Genomic DNA, 13,963 nt, shown 5'->3' with positions numbered 1-13,963 from the left:
CCCCTCAAGTACACTAAATACAATGACAAGAAAGGTGCTTTGTTCAACCACTTGGCTTGTTATATTACAAGTTACTGGACATATAAAGGTATACTGCAGTTTATAGAGAGCAAGAGCTCACTTACAGAAATGGCCTCTAGCAAGAGAAATATCACAGTAAAAAAACCAAAACATAGCAGTGATACTGAATAAAAATATAAAACTTCTCGTATAGAGGATTACACACTAATGGGTTCCAACATAAGAGCTTCTCAGTCAATGCAATGGTCTTGAACGAATCAATCAAATTTGAAAAAGCCGTTTTTCAACATGCTGAAATTTAAGATCGGCTATTTTACTGGTGGACATCAGTGACAAGGCCAGCAATTCATGCCCATTCTTAATTTCCCTTGAGAATGTGGTGGTGAACCAACAGTGAAGGACCGGCAATATAGTTTCAAGTCAGGATGGTGTGTGACTTGGAGGGGAACTTGCATTGGTGATGGGGTTTCCATGCATCTGCTGCCCTTGTCATAGTCATAGAATTTACAGTGCAGAAGAAGGCCATTCGGCCCATCGAGTCTGCACCGGCTCCTGGAAAGAGCACCCTACCCAAGGTTAACACCTCCACTAAGGGCAATTTATCGTGGCCAATCCACCTAACCTGCACATCTTTGGACTATGGGAGGAAACCGGAGCACCTGGAGGAAACCCACGCATACACGGGGAGGATGTGCAGACTCCGCACAGACAGTGACCCAAGCCGGAATCGAACCTGGGACCCTGGAGCTGTGAAGCGATTGTGCTATCCACAATGCTACCGTGCTGTCCTAGGTGCTTCAAAGGAGCCTTAATGAGTTGGTGCAATGCGCCTCTTATACAGTAGACACTGCTGTCACTGTGCATCGGAGGTAGAATTCAAGGTGGTGGATGGGGTGCCAATCAAGTGGGCTGCTTTTTCCTGGATGATGTCAAGCTTCTTGAGTGTTGTTGGGAACTGCACGCATCCAGGCAAGTGGAAAATATTCCATCACACTCCTGAATTGATCCTTGTAGATGATGGACAGGCTTTGGGGGGTTAGGAGGGAGTTACTCTCCACAGAATTCCCAGCCTCTGACCTGCTCTCGTTGCCACAGTAACTTGTCAATGTTAATCCCAGGGTTTTGATAGTGGGGTAATTCAGCGATGGTAATGCCTTTAAATGTTAAGGAGAGATGGTTAGATTTTCTCTTGTTGGGAGACGGTCATTGTCATGGAACTTGTATGGCGCGAATGTTACAGGCTACTTGTCAGTCTAAGCCCAAATGCTGTCCAGGTCTTGCTGCATATGGGTACAGACAGCTTCAGTATTCAAGAAGCTGCAAATGGTGCTGAATATTGTGCCGTCATCAGCGAGCAACCCCACATATAAGATGAAGAGGTCATAAAACGAAGCAGCTAAAGATTACTGGGCCTAGGACACTATACCCTAAATAATGCGAGGATTGCACTTATTTATTGACTGCACACAAAAAAGAACAGTTAATATATTAATTCAAAATTGAGAATACCTCAGAACAGAAAGGAAGTTTTCAGTTTGGTGTGATTTTTGAGATGTACTCGAGGATTAGATAGTTCAGAATTTCCTGTTAACCACTGAATAACATTCCTCTCAAAAATCCCGCCAGCCAACTCTGGGTTAGAATCACTACAGTACAGAAGGATACCATTCAGCCCATCTAGTCTGCGCCCTCCCTCTGAAGCAGCACTCTACCACTCCTCACCCTATCCCGTAGCCCATTTTCCCTGCCTAACCTTTTGGACACTAAGGGGAAATTTAGCGAGGCCAATCCTCCTAACCTGCACATCTTTGGACTGTGGGATCAGCGAGCAACCCCACATATAAGATGAAGAGGTCATAAAAGCACCGGGAGGAAACCCATGTGGACAACATACAAACTCCAGTCGTCCGAAGTTGGAACTGAACCTGGCAATTGGGACAGCAATTGCTAACCACCGCGCCACCCTACTTCCGTTGAAACTGAAACTCTTCAGTCTCGAAAGGAAACATCTCAAACGGGACACGGTACAGGTCGGACAAGATCAATGCTGTAAAAGGCAGTCTTAGGTCTTGACAATGATCAAAAAAGGGAAATGGGGTCTCAGTTGGCTTGAGGGCAAGATCATGGATTCCTGCAGCAAAGGGAGTGAGGAGGATGAGGTTTATGTGGAGGGATGCATCCCAAATGGCCTCTGGTATTTGGGTATTCGGCAAATAGTCTTGTTCAATAACAATGTCCCTTCTTTTGGGAGACCAGGGCTGGGCACTGGAGGTGCCAACACTTTTGAGGCAGTGCTCGAGGAGAGCCTTTTAAAATAAATTATTGGCTTGACGTGCAGTTGAAAAAGATCTTTAGCACACACACCAGAGGAGCTCTTGCCTCAACCTGGAGCAGGGGCTAATGTGAGCACACTGCAGTTACCGTGCGGGATCTGGCCTCCCTTCCCAGCCTGGGCTGGGCTTGCTGTGTGGGGGTGAACCGAAGGCCCATGATGAACTCAGTGGCCACTGCAGTTCTTCACCAGTCTCTGCCCGGTTGGGTGAGGTTGTGTTTGTCAAGCCGCTGGATCCGATTTCGAGGAGGAGCCGATTTAACCGGCGGCCCGAGCGGCCGCGGAGGGAAGGGGGGAGATTCCCGCCAAAACCAACCGCCGCCCGCCTTCAAATCACTGACACGTGATGGAAGCGACCAATAGGAGGGGCGGGAGCGAGAGGGGGCGGGGCTGTGGCTGGGCGAGCGGGAAACCTTCCCGAGACGAGCACGAGAGAGTGAGGGAGAGTGATGTGTGAGGGAGGGGATGTGGGAGAGGGCAGAGGCATGTCTGAGAGAGTGGAGGGAGGGGAGGGGGGTGGGGGGTGGGGGGTGGGGGAGGGGGAGGGGGAGAGGGAGGGGGAGGGGGGTGGGTGGGGAGGGGAGTGAGGGAGGGGAGTGAGGGAGGGGAGGGAGGGGGGTGAGGGAGGGGGGTGAGGGAGGGGAGGGGGGTGAGGGAGGGGAGGGGGGTGAGGGAGGGGAGGGAGGGGGGTGAGGGAGGGGAGGGGAGGGAGGGGAGGGGGGTGAGGGGGGGTGAGGGAGGGGAGGGAGGGGGGTGAGGGAGTGGAGGCAGGGGGGTGAGGTAGTGGAGGGAGGGGGGTGGGGGAGTAGAGGGAGGGGGGTGAGGGAGGGGGAGTGGAGGGAGGGGGGGTGAGAGAGTGGAGGGGGGTGAGGGAGTGGAGGCAGGAGGGAGGGGGTGAGTGGAGGGAGCGGGTAAGGGAGTGGAGGGAGGGGGGGTGAGGGAGTTCAGGGGGATGGAAGGAACGGGATGGAGAGGGGCGAGGAAGGCGGGGGAGGGGGTGGAAGGAGGAGGGTGGGGGGGTGTGATGGGAGGGAGGGTGGAAGTGGGAGGGGGGGATGGTGGAAGGCGGGTGTTGAGGGGGGGTGAAGGGTGGGGGGGTGGTGGAGGGGAGGGGGGATGGTGGAAGGCGGGGGATTGGAATGTGGGAGGGGGATGTGAGGGAGAGGGATTTATGGGGTTGAGGGAGGGGGAGAGTGGGTGTGTGAGGGAGAGGATGTGGAAGAGGGGGTGTGAGGGAGAGGGGGTGTCTGAGGGGGGTGAGGGAGAGCGGGATGTGAGGGAGTGGGTGTGAGGGAGAGGGTGTGAGGGAGAGGGAGGAGATGTGTGAGGGAAGGAGGGTGTGAGGGAGAGGGAGGGGATGTGTGATGGAAGGAGGGAGGGGTTGTATGAGGGAAGGAGGGAGGGTGGGTGTGAGGGAGAGTGGTGTGAGAGAGGGCAGGATGTGTGAGGGAGAGGATGGTGAGGAAGAGGGGTGTGAGGGAGAGGATGTGTGAGGGAAGGAGGGTGAAGGAGAAGGAGGGGGTGTGAGGGAGAGGAGTGTGTGAGGGCGGGGGAGGATGTGAGGGAGAGGGGGATGTGTGAGGGAGAGGGGTGTTTATGTGAGGGAGTGGGCAGGGTAAGGGAGAGGGGTTGTGAGGGAGAGGGCAGGGTAAGGGAGATGGGTTGTGAGGGAGAGGGGGAATGTGAGAAAGAAAATGCGAGGGAGAGGGATGTGTGAGGGAGTGGGCAGGGTAAGGGAGAGGGGGGATGTGAGGGAGAGGAGGAGTTGTGAGGGAGAGGCTGATGTGGGAGACGAATGTGAGGGAGAGGGGGTTGAGGGGGTTTGTGTGAGGGAGAGGGGGTGAGCTATAGGGGTGTGAGGGAGAGGGGTTAGGGAGGAGTTGTGACGGAATGGCAGGTTGGGGGAGATGAGCGGGATGAGGCAAGGAGGTGAGGGGGAGGGAGGTAAGAAGGTGAGAAGGTGCGGATGAGGGAGAGCCTGGGTGAGGGATGTGAATGAGATAGAGGGTGTGTAAGATGGTAATGAGGGGTAGTGGGATGAAAGGGGGTTGTGAGGGAGGGAGATGAGAGAGGTTGAGGGGGTGAGGGAGTGGAATGAGGGGTTATGAGGGAGGGGGATGAGAGGGAGGGAATGAGTAAAAGGTGGGGATGAGGGAGGGTGATGAAAGGGGTTGTGAAGAAGGGAGATGAGAGTAAGGGAGTGGATGTGATGGGGATGAGAGATGTGGGGTGAGGAAGTGGAATGATAGCGTGAGGGAGGTGTATGCAAGAGAGGGAGGATAAGAGGCGGTGGGGGAGGATGAGGGGGTGAGGGAAATGGGGAGAATGATGAGGTGGTAAATGAGGGAGGGAGTGAGAGGTTTGAGGGAGGGAGGGGTAGGGAGATGAGATACAGTGGAAGTGAATGAAGGGTTGAGGCTGGGATGAGGAGTGATGGAGAGGGGTGAGTAAGTGGGAGGTGAGTGAAGGTATGTGAGAGTGGGGTAATGGAGGGGCATGAGAGGGAGGGGTGAGGGAGGTGGATGACGGTAGAGGAAGTGAAATGAGAGATACAGGAGTGGTGGGGTAAGGGAGAAGAGGGGAGTAAGGGAGGGTGGAGTGGGTTAAAGGAGGGGAGAGGAAGGGGAAAAGGGAGGGTGAGAGAAAATTTTAGGGTAGATTGAGCACGAGTAAGGGACAAGGTAGAGAAAGTGGGGATGAGGGCGAGGGAGTAAGGAAGAGAGAAAATGTGGTTGGGAGTGGTAATAAGATAGAGAAAGTGAGGTAAGGGGGTAGAAAAATGACTTAAGTGAGGGGAGAGAAAGGGATGCAGGGGAGGAGGGTTGAGGACTGGGGAAATGGGGTTAACGGGATGGGTAGAAGGTTAATAGAGGTAGAACAAGGATGGAATGGTGTTGGGAGGCTACTGGGAGGTATGCAGGGTGTTGAGTGGCTAGAGTGGAATAATTTGGTTGTGTGTGGATGAGGATCCATGCTCAGTAATTCTCAGACATATGAAGTGACTACATTCAGGAGGCGATTTGGGCCAAGCTGCCCAACCACCTCCCAGCCTTGGGGCTGGAGCTGTGGTAGCATAGGGCAAGCATCACGTCATGATGGTCCTGGTGTCTATTGATTGGGTTGCTTTCTCCTGCTGGTCTGGAGCAGTTATCCAATTGGCCTGGCTGACTTCAATTACAGCCTTTACCTCCATCCAACGTTGCTAGTTTTTCCATGGTGTTAAAATCTGCCATTTCACCCATGTTACACAGCATTTTTGCAGGAAACCAACATTTACGATGAAAGATGAAAACATACAAAGGACATTTCCAAGTCCTGCTTCGCACCATTTCCTCATCTGTTTCTATGTTATAACTTTGCATCCCACCCATTATTGCAAGTGGAACATTGCAAAATCAAACATTTACATGAGATGCTATTTTTATGGCGACTCCATGCAACAATTTTTTGTGATTCTTACATGACAACCGTGACAACACTTCACAAGTACTTCATTGGCTTTAAAGTACTTTGAGATATCCTGAGGTTATGAAAATCTGCCTTTATTCATGAATCTGTCTTACCCTTTTGTGCTTTTAGCGCCACAACTGACTTAAGACAAGAAGTGGCCTGCATATATTTGTAACCATGAAGGCCATGGAGGATCAGGTAGTGGAGGAGGAAGTTAGCTTCCAGAATGAAGAGGTACAGTAATGCTAAATGTGTAATCTGAGACTGCTTTTCATAACAGTGTCAAACATGGCTCCAAAATGTGAAACTTCTCATAGCCAAGCTTTGAAGTGTACATATAACAAAAACAAAAATGCAAGAGCAAAATATTGCTGACGCTAAAAATTGGAAATTTATTGCAGTCAAAAACCAGGGGGCATGAACTTACGGTAAGAGGTAGCAGGCCTAGAGGGGAGTTGCAGAGAAACGTTTTCACCCAGAGGGTAGTAGTGGGAGCCTGGAACTCACTGCCTGAAAAGGTGGTTCAGTCAGAAGCTCTCATAACATTTAAGAAGTAGTTAAATGTTTACTTGCGCTGCTGTAACCTCCAGGGCTATGTTCCAGGCGCTGGAAAATGGGATTAGTATAGTCAGATCTTTTCTTGACTGGTGTGGACATGATAGGCCAAATGACCTCCTTCTGTGCTGTAAACGTCTGTGAGTCTATAAAAGTAGAAAATGTTGGCAATCAAAGGTGTGGCAGCATCTGTGAAAAGAGAAACAAAGTTAATGTTTCAGGTCAAAGAGACAGCGAGTAATTACAAAGCTTTGTGGGAATGCAAGCTTTCAGGAGAACACAAAAAAGCTGGAAAGAGATATAGACAGGTCAAGTGTGTAGTATAGGGTGTTCAGCAGAGCAAGGGAGAATGTGGGACTGATTCAAAGAGTCACAAGATGATAAATCATAGCATCCCTACAGTGCAGAAGGAGGCCATTCTGCCAATCTAGTTAGGGCTATCCTGGGAAATATGTACATAATATTGTGTTAATAGTGGCGCAGTAGTATTCTCACTGGACTCGTAATTCAGCGACCCAGGGTAATGTTGGAGTTTGAATCCCACCAAGGCAGATGGTGAAATTTGAATACAATAAAATAAATGGAATTTAACACCTGAAGATAACCATGAAATAATGCTCATAAAAACGTAAAAATCATCTGGTTCAATAATGTCCTTCCGGGAAGGAAATCTGCCATCCTTACCTGGTTTGGCCTACATGTGACTCCAAGCCCACAACCATGTGGTTGACTCTTAAAGCCCTCTGAATTGGCCTAGCCAGCCACTCTGTTCAAAAACAATTTGACAATAAATGCCAGAGCTAATATTTAAAATAAAAACACAAGCCTCCAGGCCTCTTAGTGAGGCTCAAAACAACCTTGCAACGTGGTGGCAGTTAATGGAAGAATCCATAACCTCAGGAAAGCTGGAGAAGGATTCCAGAGAATTCGAATCTACAGAGTGACCTAAACAAAGTGTACCTGATTTGAGCTGGAGATTGCCAAACGCTGGCAGATGTGAGGCTGAAGAGCAGAAGAGAATGAGGCAGTCCAGTGCCAATACTGATCGAACGCAGAGTCAAAGCAAAAGTCAAAGCACTAGGTTATTAAAAAAGGTGAACAAGATTCACTTAAAGGCTGAACTAAAAATAATCAGACAGAGCAAAACTATGGTTTAACCAGCACAGCTGGAAGGAGTCTGTGTCTTACCATGTGGCAGCCGTGCTCATTTGAAAAAAGATGGCATTCAAATCCATCTGCAATAGAACTGTAAAAAAACACATTCAAATTGATTTTCCAAGCTCTAAAAAGTAAGCAGCTGTCCCAAATGACCTGTTTGAAGATTTCCTGCAGAATTACAAAGTTTAAATAAAAGGCACCGAGATGGAACCGAAGACAGCCGAAACCCAACAAGCACAGGAAGACAAGGGAAAGTTAAAGCTATATTCCCCTATAATGCCATGCTAAATTGCCCGTAGTGTCCTAAAAAGTAGGGTTGTGGGGGGTTGTTGGGTTACGGGTATAGGGTGGATACGTGGGTTTGAGTAGGGTGATCATTGCTCGGCACAACATTGAGGGCCGAAGGGCCTGTTCTGTGCTGTACTGTTCTATGTCTATGTTCTAATGCAAAACGGCTATGGATAGTAAATTAGAAGTACCAGGCAATTTGAGCTCATGCAAGGACCAAATCAGATGTAGAATTTGGAAATTTGTTTTTTAGATTACAGGAGAACATAAGGATTAAGTCAGGAATCAGACTTAAATACAAGTTGGGGAGGGACCACGTGATGCATGTGGAAACATGGCGGTCTGCAGGTGAGAATAAAACAACATGGTTTCAAGTCTCCTCTCCACAGCAATTGTCCAAGTCATCGAAAACAAGCTGGGCGAGCTTAATGCTAGATTTACCTCTCAGAGGGAAGTGAGGGACTGCTGTGTGCTCTGTTTCATGGAGACGTAGCTTATCTGTGCCATACAACCTGAAGGCTTCTCAATGCACTGGATGGACCGCACGGCGTCATTGGTCAAAGCGAAGGGTGGTGGGTTTGCCTCCTTATCAACTCCTCTTGGTGCTTGGATGTGGTGATGCAGATGAACTATTGCTCCCCAGACCTGGAATACCTGACTGAAATTCTCCCACGGGAGTTCATTTCAGGCATCATCACAGATGTCTACATCCCACCCCAGGCGGAAGTGAAGAAGGCGCTTGCTGAATTGTATGCTGCTATAAATAACAATGAAACAGAACTCTCGGAAGCCTTGTTCACCGTGGCTGGGTACTTTAACCAGGCTAATCTCAAGGGTGTACTGTCAAAGTTCCACCAATACATCTGTCCCACCAAGGGTGCCAACACTCTCAACCACTACTATACAAAAATCAAGGGCGCCTACCAATCAAGGTATTCCGAAGACCGCACTTCGGAAAATCAGACCATAAGACGATGCTCCTTCTCCCGGCATAAAGCAGAAACTTAAGTGGGAGAATCTGGTTAAGAAAATCGTGCAGTGCTGGTCCGAGGCAATAGAAGAGCTCCTATGTGACTCCATGGAGTCAGTGGACTGGTCCATATTTAAGAACTCAGCGACCAACCTAAACAAGTAAGCCACCACTGTCACAAACTACATCAGCAAGTGTGTTGAAGATTGCGTGCCAAAGAACAAAGAAAATTACAGCACAGGAACAGGCCCTTCGGCCCTCCCAGCCTCCCCTGATCCAGATCCTTTATCTAAAACTGTCTCCTATTTTCCAAGGTCTACTTCCCTCTGTTCCCGCCCATTCATATACCTCTCTAGATGCTTCTTAAATGATGCCCGCCTCTACCACCTCCGCTGGTAAAGCGTTCCAGGCACCCACCACCCTCTGCGTAAAAAACATTCCACGCACATCTCCCTTAAACTTTCCCCCTCTCACCTTGAAATCGTGACCCCTTGTAACTGACACCCCCACTCTTGGGAAAAGCTTGTTGCTGTCCACCCTGTCCATACCTCTCATAATTTTGTAGACCTCAATCAGGTCCCCCCTCAACCTCCGTCTTTCCAACGAAAACAATCCTAATCTACTCAACCTTTCATCATAGCTAGCACCCTCCATACCAGGCAACATCCTGGTGAACCTCCTCTGCACCCTTTACAAGGCATCGACATCCTTCTGGTAATGTGGCGTTCAGAACTGCACGCAGTATTCCAAATGTGCCACAATGCGTGTCTGCATAGTTCTCACCCCCCCACAACCCAAAGATTTGCAGGGTAGGTGGATTGGCCACGCTAAATTGCCCCTTAATTGGAAAAAAATAATTGGGTACTCTAAATTTAGTTTAAAAAAGGGACGGCAAGAAATAATATCAGACTAAACTAGAGTCACAGACTAAAGTCATGGACTTTCATCGGTTGTGGCAAGCCTTAAACAACATAACGGGCTACAAAGAGAAGCCTAGTAGAATCTCCAGAAGTAACACACTCCTTCCTGATGAATTCAATGCATTCTATGCTCGGTTCGAGCAGGAAACCATCAATCAGTTGTCAACTTCCCCAGCAGCCTCAGAAACACCCATTCCTACCGCCACAGCTTCCGAAGTCAGATTGGCCATCTTGAAAGTGAACCCTCAGAAAGCAATAGGTCCTGACGGGGTCCCTGGTCGTGCACTCAGCTCCTGTGCAGATCAGCTGGCGGATGTGTTTGCGGACATCTTCAATCTCTCCCTACTCCGTTCTGTCGCTCCCACCTGCTTTAAGAAGACCACCATCATGCTGGTGCCAAAGAAGAACCAGGCAACATGCCTCAACGACTACCGTCCGGTGGCCTTCATATCGATCATTATGAAGTGCTTCAAGAGGTTAGTCATGAGACACAACAACTCTGTACTCCTAGATTGCCTTGATCCACTGCAATTTGCATACCGCTCCAACCAGTCCACAGCAGACACCATCTCTCTGGCCCTACACTCATCCCTGAAGCATCTCGACAACAAGGACTCCCACGTCAGACTCCTATTCATTAAATACAGCTCCACCTTCAATACCATAATCCCAACCAAGCTCGTATCAAAGCTCCAAAACTTAAAACTTGGCTCCTCCCTCTGCAGCTGAATCCTTGACTTCCTGACCCATACACCACAATCAGAAAGGATAAACAACAACACCTCTTCCACGATAGTCCTCAATACCGGGGCCCCGCAAAGTTGCATACTTAGCTCCCTACTATACTCCCTATACACACTCGACTGTGTGGCAACATTTGGCTCCAACTCCATCTACAAGATAGCTGGTGACACGACCGTAGTGGGTTGAATCTCGAATAAAGATGAGTCAGGGTACAGGAGGAAGATAGAGAACCTAGTGGATGCTGTAACGATAGTAAACTCTCCCTCATTGTCAGTAAAACTAAAGAGCTGGTCATTGACTTCAGGAAGCGAAGTAGCGTACACACCTCTGTCTGCATCAAAGGAGCCGAGGTGGAGATGAATGCTAGAATTTACAGTGCAGAAGGACACCATTTTTCCCATTGAGTCCGCACCGGCCCTTGGAAAGAGCACCCCACTTCAGGCCACACCTCCACCCTATCCCAGTAACCCCACCCTCACCTTGTGGACACTAACGAGCAATTTCGCATGGCCAATCCACCTAACCTGCACATGTTTGGACTATGGGAGGAAACCAGAGCACCTGGAGAAAACCCACGCAAACACGGGGACAACGTGCAGATTCCGCACAGACAGTGACCCAAGCCGGGAATTGAACCTGGGACACAGGTGCTGTGAAGCAACAGTGTTAACCACTGTGCTACCGTGCCGCCCAATTGATGGACTGTCGTGATGCCCTGGAACCCTTTTGAACAGTAACCAGAACCAAATAGCAACAGTTTGAGCTATAACTGTAACATTTTGACCTGTGGAAGCTGTGACATTGGCCTTTTTGGTGGGTTCCATGTGTATAGGTGGAGGTGACCACCCATTCTATATGGGAAAGGATTGTTTCCAAGCTTAATTCAAAGCTTAGCGCCCAAGCTTTTATGATGGTTAGTTGCACCTCAGGCTACTAAAAGCTATGTTGTCTTTCAAACAGGCTTTTAACCCTTACTTCACCAAATACTAATAATCCAATATATCTAAAATCCTACATTCATCGCAGATCACTGATTAAGGGATGGTTGAAGGGTAAAAAGCAAGAGGAAGGGATAAATGGAAGTTTATTGGCCCTAAAGAATAAGCGAAAGAGGATTTAAAAAAAATCATATATGGGATGTGGATGTTGCTGGCTAGACCAGCATTTATTGCTCATCCCTAGTTGCCCTTGAGAAGCCATGATGTGGAGATGCCGACGTTGGATTGGGGTGAGCACAGTAAGAAGTCTTACAACACCAGGTTAAAGTCCAACATGTTTGTTTCAAACACTAGCTTTCAGAGCACACCTGAGGAAGGAGCAGTGCTCCGAAAGCTGGTGTTTGAAACAAACATGTTGGACTTTAACCTGGTGTTGTAAGACTTCTTACTGTGCCCTTGAGAAGGGGTGGTGAGCTGTGTTCTTGAACCGCTGCAGTCCCTGAGGTGTAGATACACCCACAGACCTATGAGGGAGGGAGTTCCGGGATCTTGACCCAGTGACAGTGAAGGAACGGCAGTATATTTCCAAGTCAGGTCAATGAGTAACTTGATTAATGGGGAACTTCCAGGTGGTGGCGTTCCCATTATCTGCTGCTCTTGCCCTTCTAGATGGTAGTGGTTGTGGATTTGACAGGTGGTGCCAAAGAAACCTTGGTGAGTTCCTGGAGTGTAGCTTGTAGATGGAAATAGGGAGAAAACACTCCACAGGTTGGAGTCATACCTGGCATAAAGGAAGATGGTTGTGATGGTTGGAGGTCAATCATCTCAGCACACTGTCAATCGGTGATGGAGGAAATGAAATGTTTGTGGAAGGGGTAGCAATCAAGCGGTCTGCTTTGTCTTGAATGGTGTCAAGCTTCTTGAGTGTTGGAGCTGCACCTGTCCAGGCAAACGGAGAGTATCCCATTAAACCCTGACTAGTGCCTTATAGATGGTGAACAGGCTTCGGGAGGCAGGAGCTGAGTTACTTGCTGCAGGATTTCTTTCATTTGACCTGCTCTGGTAGCTACAGTATTTGTATGGCTAGTCCATTTGTATGGCTAGGCTACAGCATTTGGGGCCTCACGGTAGCATGGTGGTTAGCATCAATGCTTCACAGCTCCAGGGTCCCAGGTTCGATTCCCGGCTGGGTCACTGTCTGTGTGGAGTCTGCACGTCCTCCCCGTGTGTGCGTGGGTTTCCCCCGGGTGCTCCGGTTTCCTCCCACAGTCCAAAGATGTGCGGGTTAGGTGGATTGGCCATGATAAATTGCCCGTAGTGTAAGGTTAATGGGGGGATTGTTGGGTTACGGTTATACGGGTTACGTGGGTTTAATTAGGGTGATCATTGCTCGGCACAACATCGAGGGCCGAAGGGCCTGTTCTGTGCTGTACTGTTCTATGTTCTATGTTCCAGTGCAGTTTCTGGTCATTGTTAACCCCAGGATTTGATCGTGGGGGATACAGGGATGGTAATGCCATTGAATGTGAAGGGGTGATGGTTAGATCCTCTCTTGCTGGAGATGCCTGGCACTTGTGTGGTCTGAATGTTACTTGCCACTTGTCAGCCCAAATCTGGATATTGTTCAAATCTTGCTGCATTTGGACATGGACTGCTTCCGTACCTGAGGAATCGCGAATGATACTGAACATTGTGCAGTCGTCAGCAAACATCTCCACTTCTGACCTTATGATGAAGGGAGGAAGGTCATTGATGAAGCAGCTGAAGATGATTGGGCCTGGGACACTATCCTGAAGAACTCCTGCAATGAAGTCCTGGAGCTTAGATGATTGACTTCCACCATCACAACCATCTTCCTTTATGTCAGGTATGACTCCAACCTGAGTTTTCCCCCATTTCCATTGACTCCAATTTTCCTCGGACTCCTTAATGCCATACTCGGTCAAATTCTACCTTGGTGTCAAGGGCAGTCACTCTCACTCTTTTGTCCATGTATGAACCCAGGCGGTAATGAAGTCAGGGGCTGAGTGACCATGGTGGATCTCAAACTGAGCATCCATGGGCAGGTTATAGCTGAACAAATGCCGCTTAGGTGCCGCAGTTGATGATCCCTTCCATTACTTTACTGATGATTGAGAGTAGACAGATTGGGTTGGATTTGTCCTCTGTATTGTGCAATTTTCTACATTTCTGGGTAGATGCCAGTGTTGAACCTGTACTTGAGCAGCTTGGTTAGGGGCACAGCACATTCTGTGGCACAAGTCTTCAGTACTATTGCTGGAATATTGGCAGGGTCCATAGCCTTTGCAATATCCCGTGCCTTCATTGTTTATTGGTATCACGTGGAGTGAATCAAATTGGCTGAAGGGTCACATCTGTGATGCTGGGGACCTTGGGAGGAGGCCAAGATGGATCATCCAATCAGCACTCCTGGCTGAAGATTGTTGCAAATGCCTTATCTTTTCCACTAATGTGCTGGGCTCTGCCATCGCTGAGGATGGGGATATTTGGAGTGGGTTGTTTAATTGTCCACCACCATTCACAACTGGATGTGGCAGGACTGCAGGGGGTTTAGATCTGTACTGTT

The 13,963-nt window shown here is 49.0% G+C and overlaps 1 protein-coding gene across 2 annotated transcripts in view; it reads left to right on the top strand.

Moving 5' to 3' along the window:
* The first annotated feature begins 2,756 nt into the window (after positions 1-2,756).
* Positions 2,757-13,963, top strand: part of dmc1 (DNA meiotic recombinase 1) — a 100,830-nt gene continuing 89,623 nt past the window's right edge. Inside the window, exons 1-2 of one of the 2 annotated variants that reach the window (XM_038783852.1) lie at positions 2,757-2,789; positions 5,933-6,037. In XM_038783852.1, the coding sequence (XP_038639780.1) occupies positions 5,981-6,037 (57 nt within the window). In that variant the 5' untranslated portion in view covers positions 2,757-2,789; positions 5,933-5,980. Of the gene's footprint in view, positions 2,790-5,227; positions 6,038-13,963 lie in introns of those variants that run through there. The other variant, XM_038783851.1, reaches the window with a different exon arrangement.

Source organism: Scyliorhinus canicula, chromosome 23 (assembly GCF_902713615.1).
Source record: "Scyliorhinus canicula chromosome 23, sScyCan1.1, whole genome shotgun sequence".
Lineage (NCBI taxonomy): Eukaryota > Metazoa > Chordata > Chondrichthyes > Carcharhiniformes > Scyliorhinidae > Scyliorhinus > Scyliorhinus canicula.
Note: the sequence above shows the minus strand (reverse complement) of the source record. Positions and strands in the feature narration are given on the sequence as shown.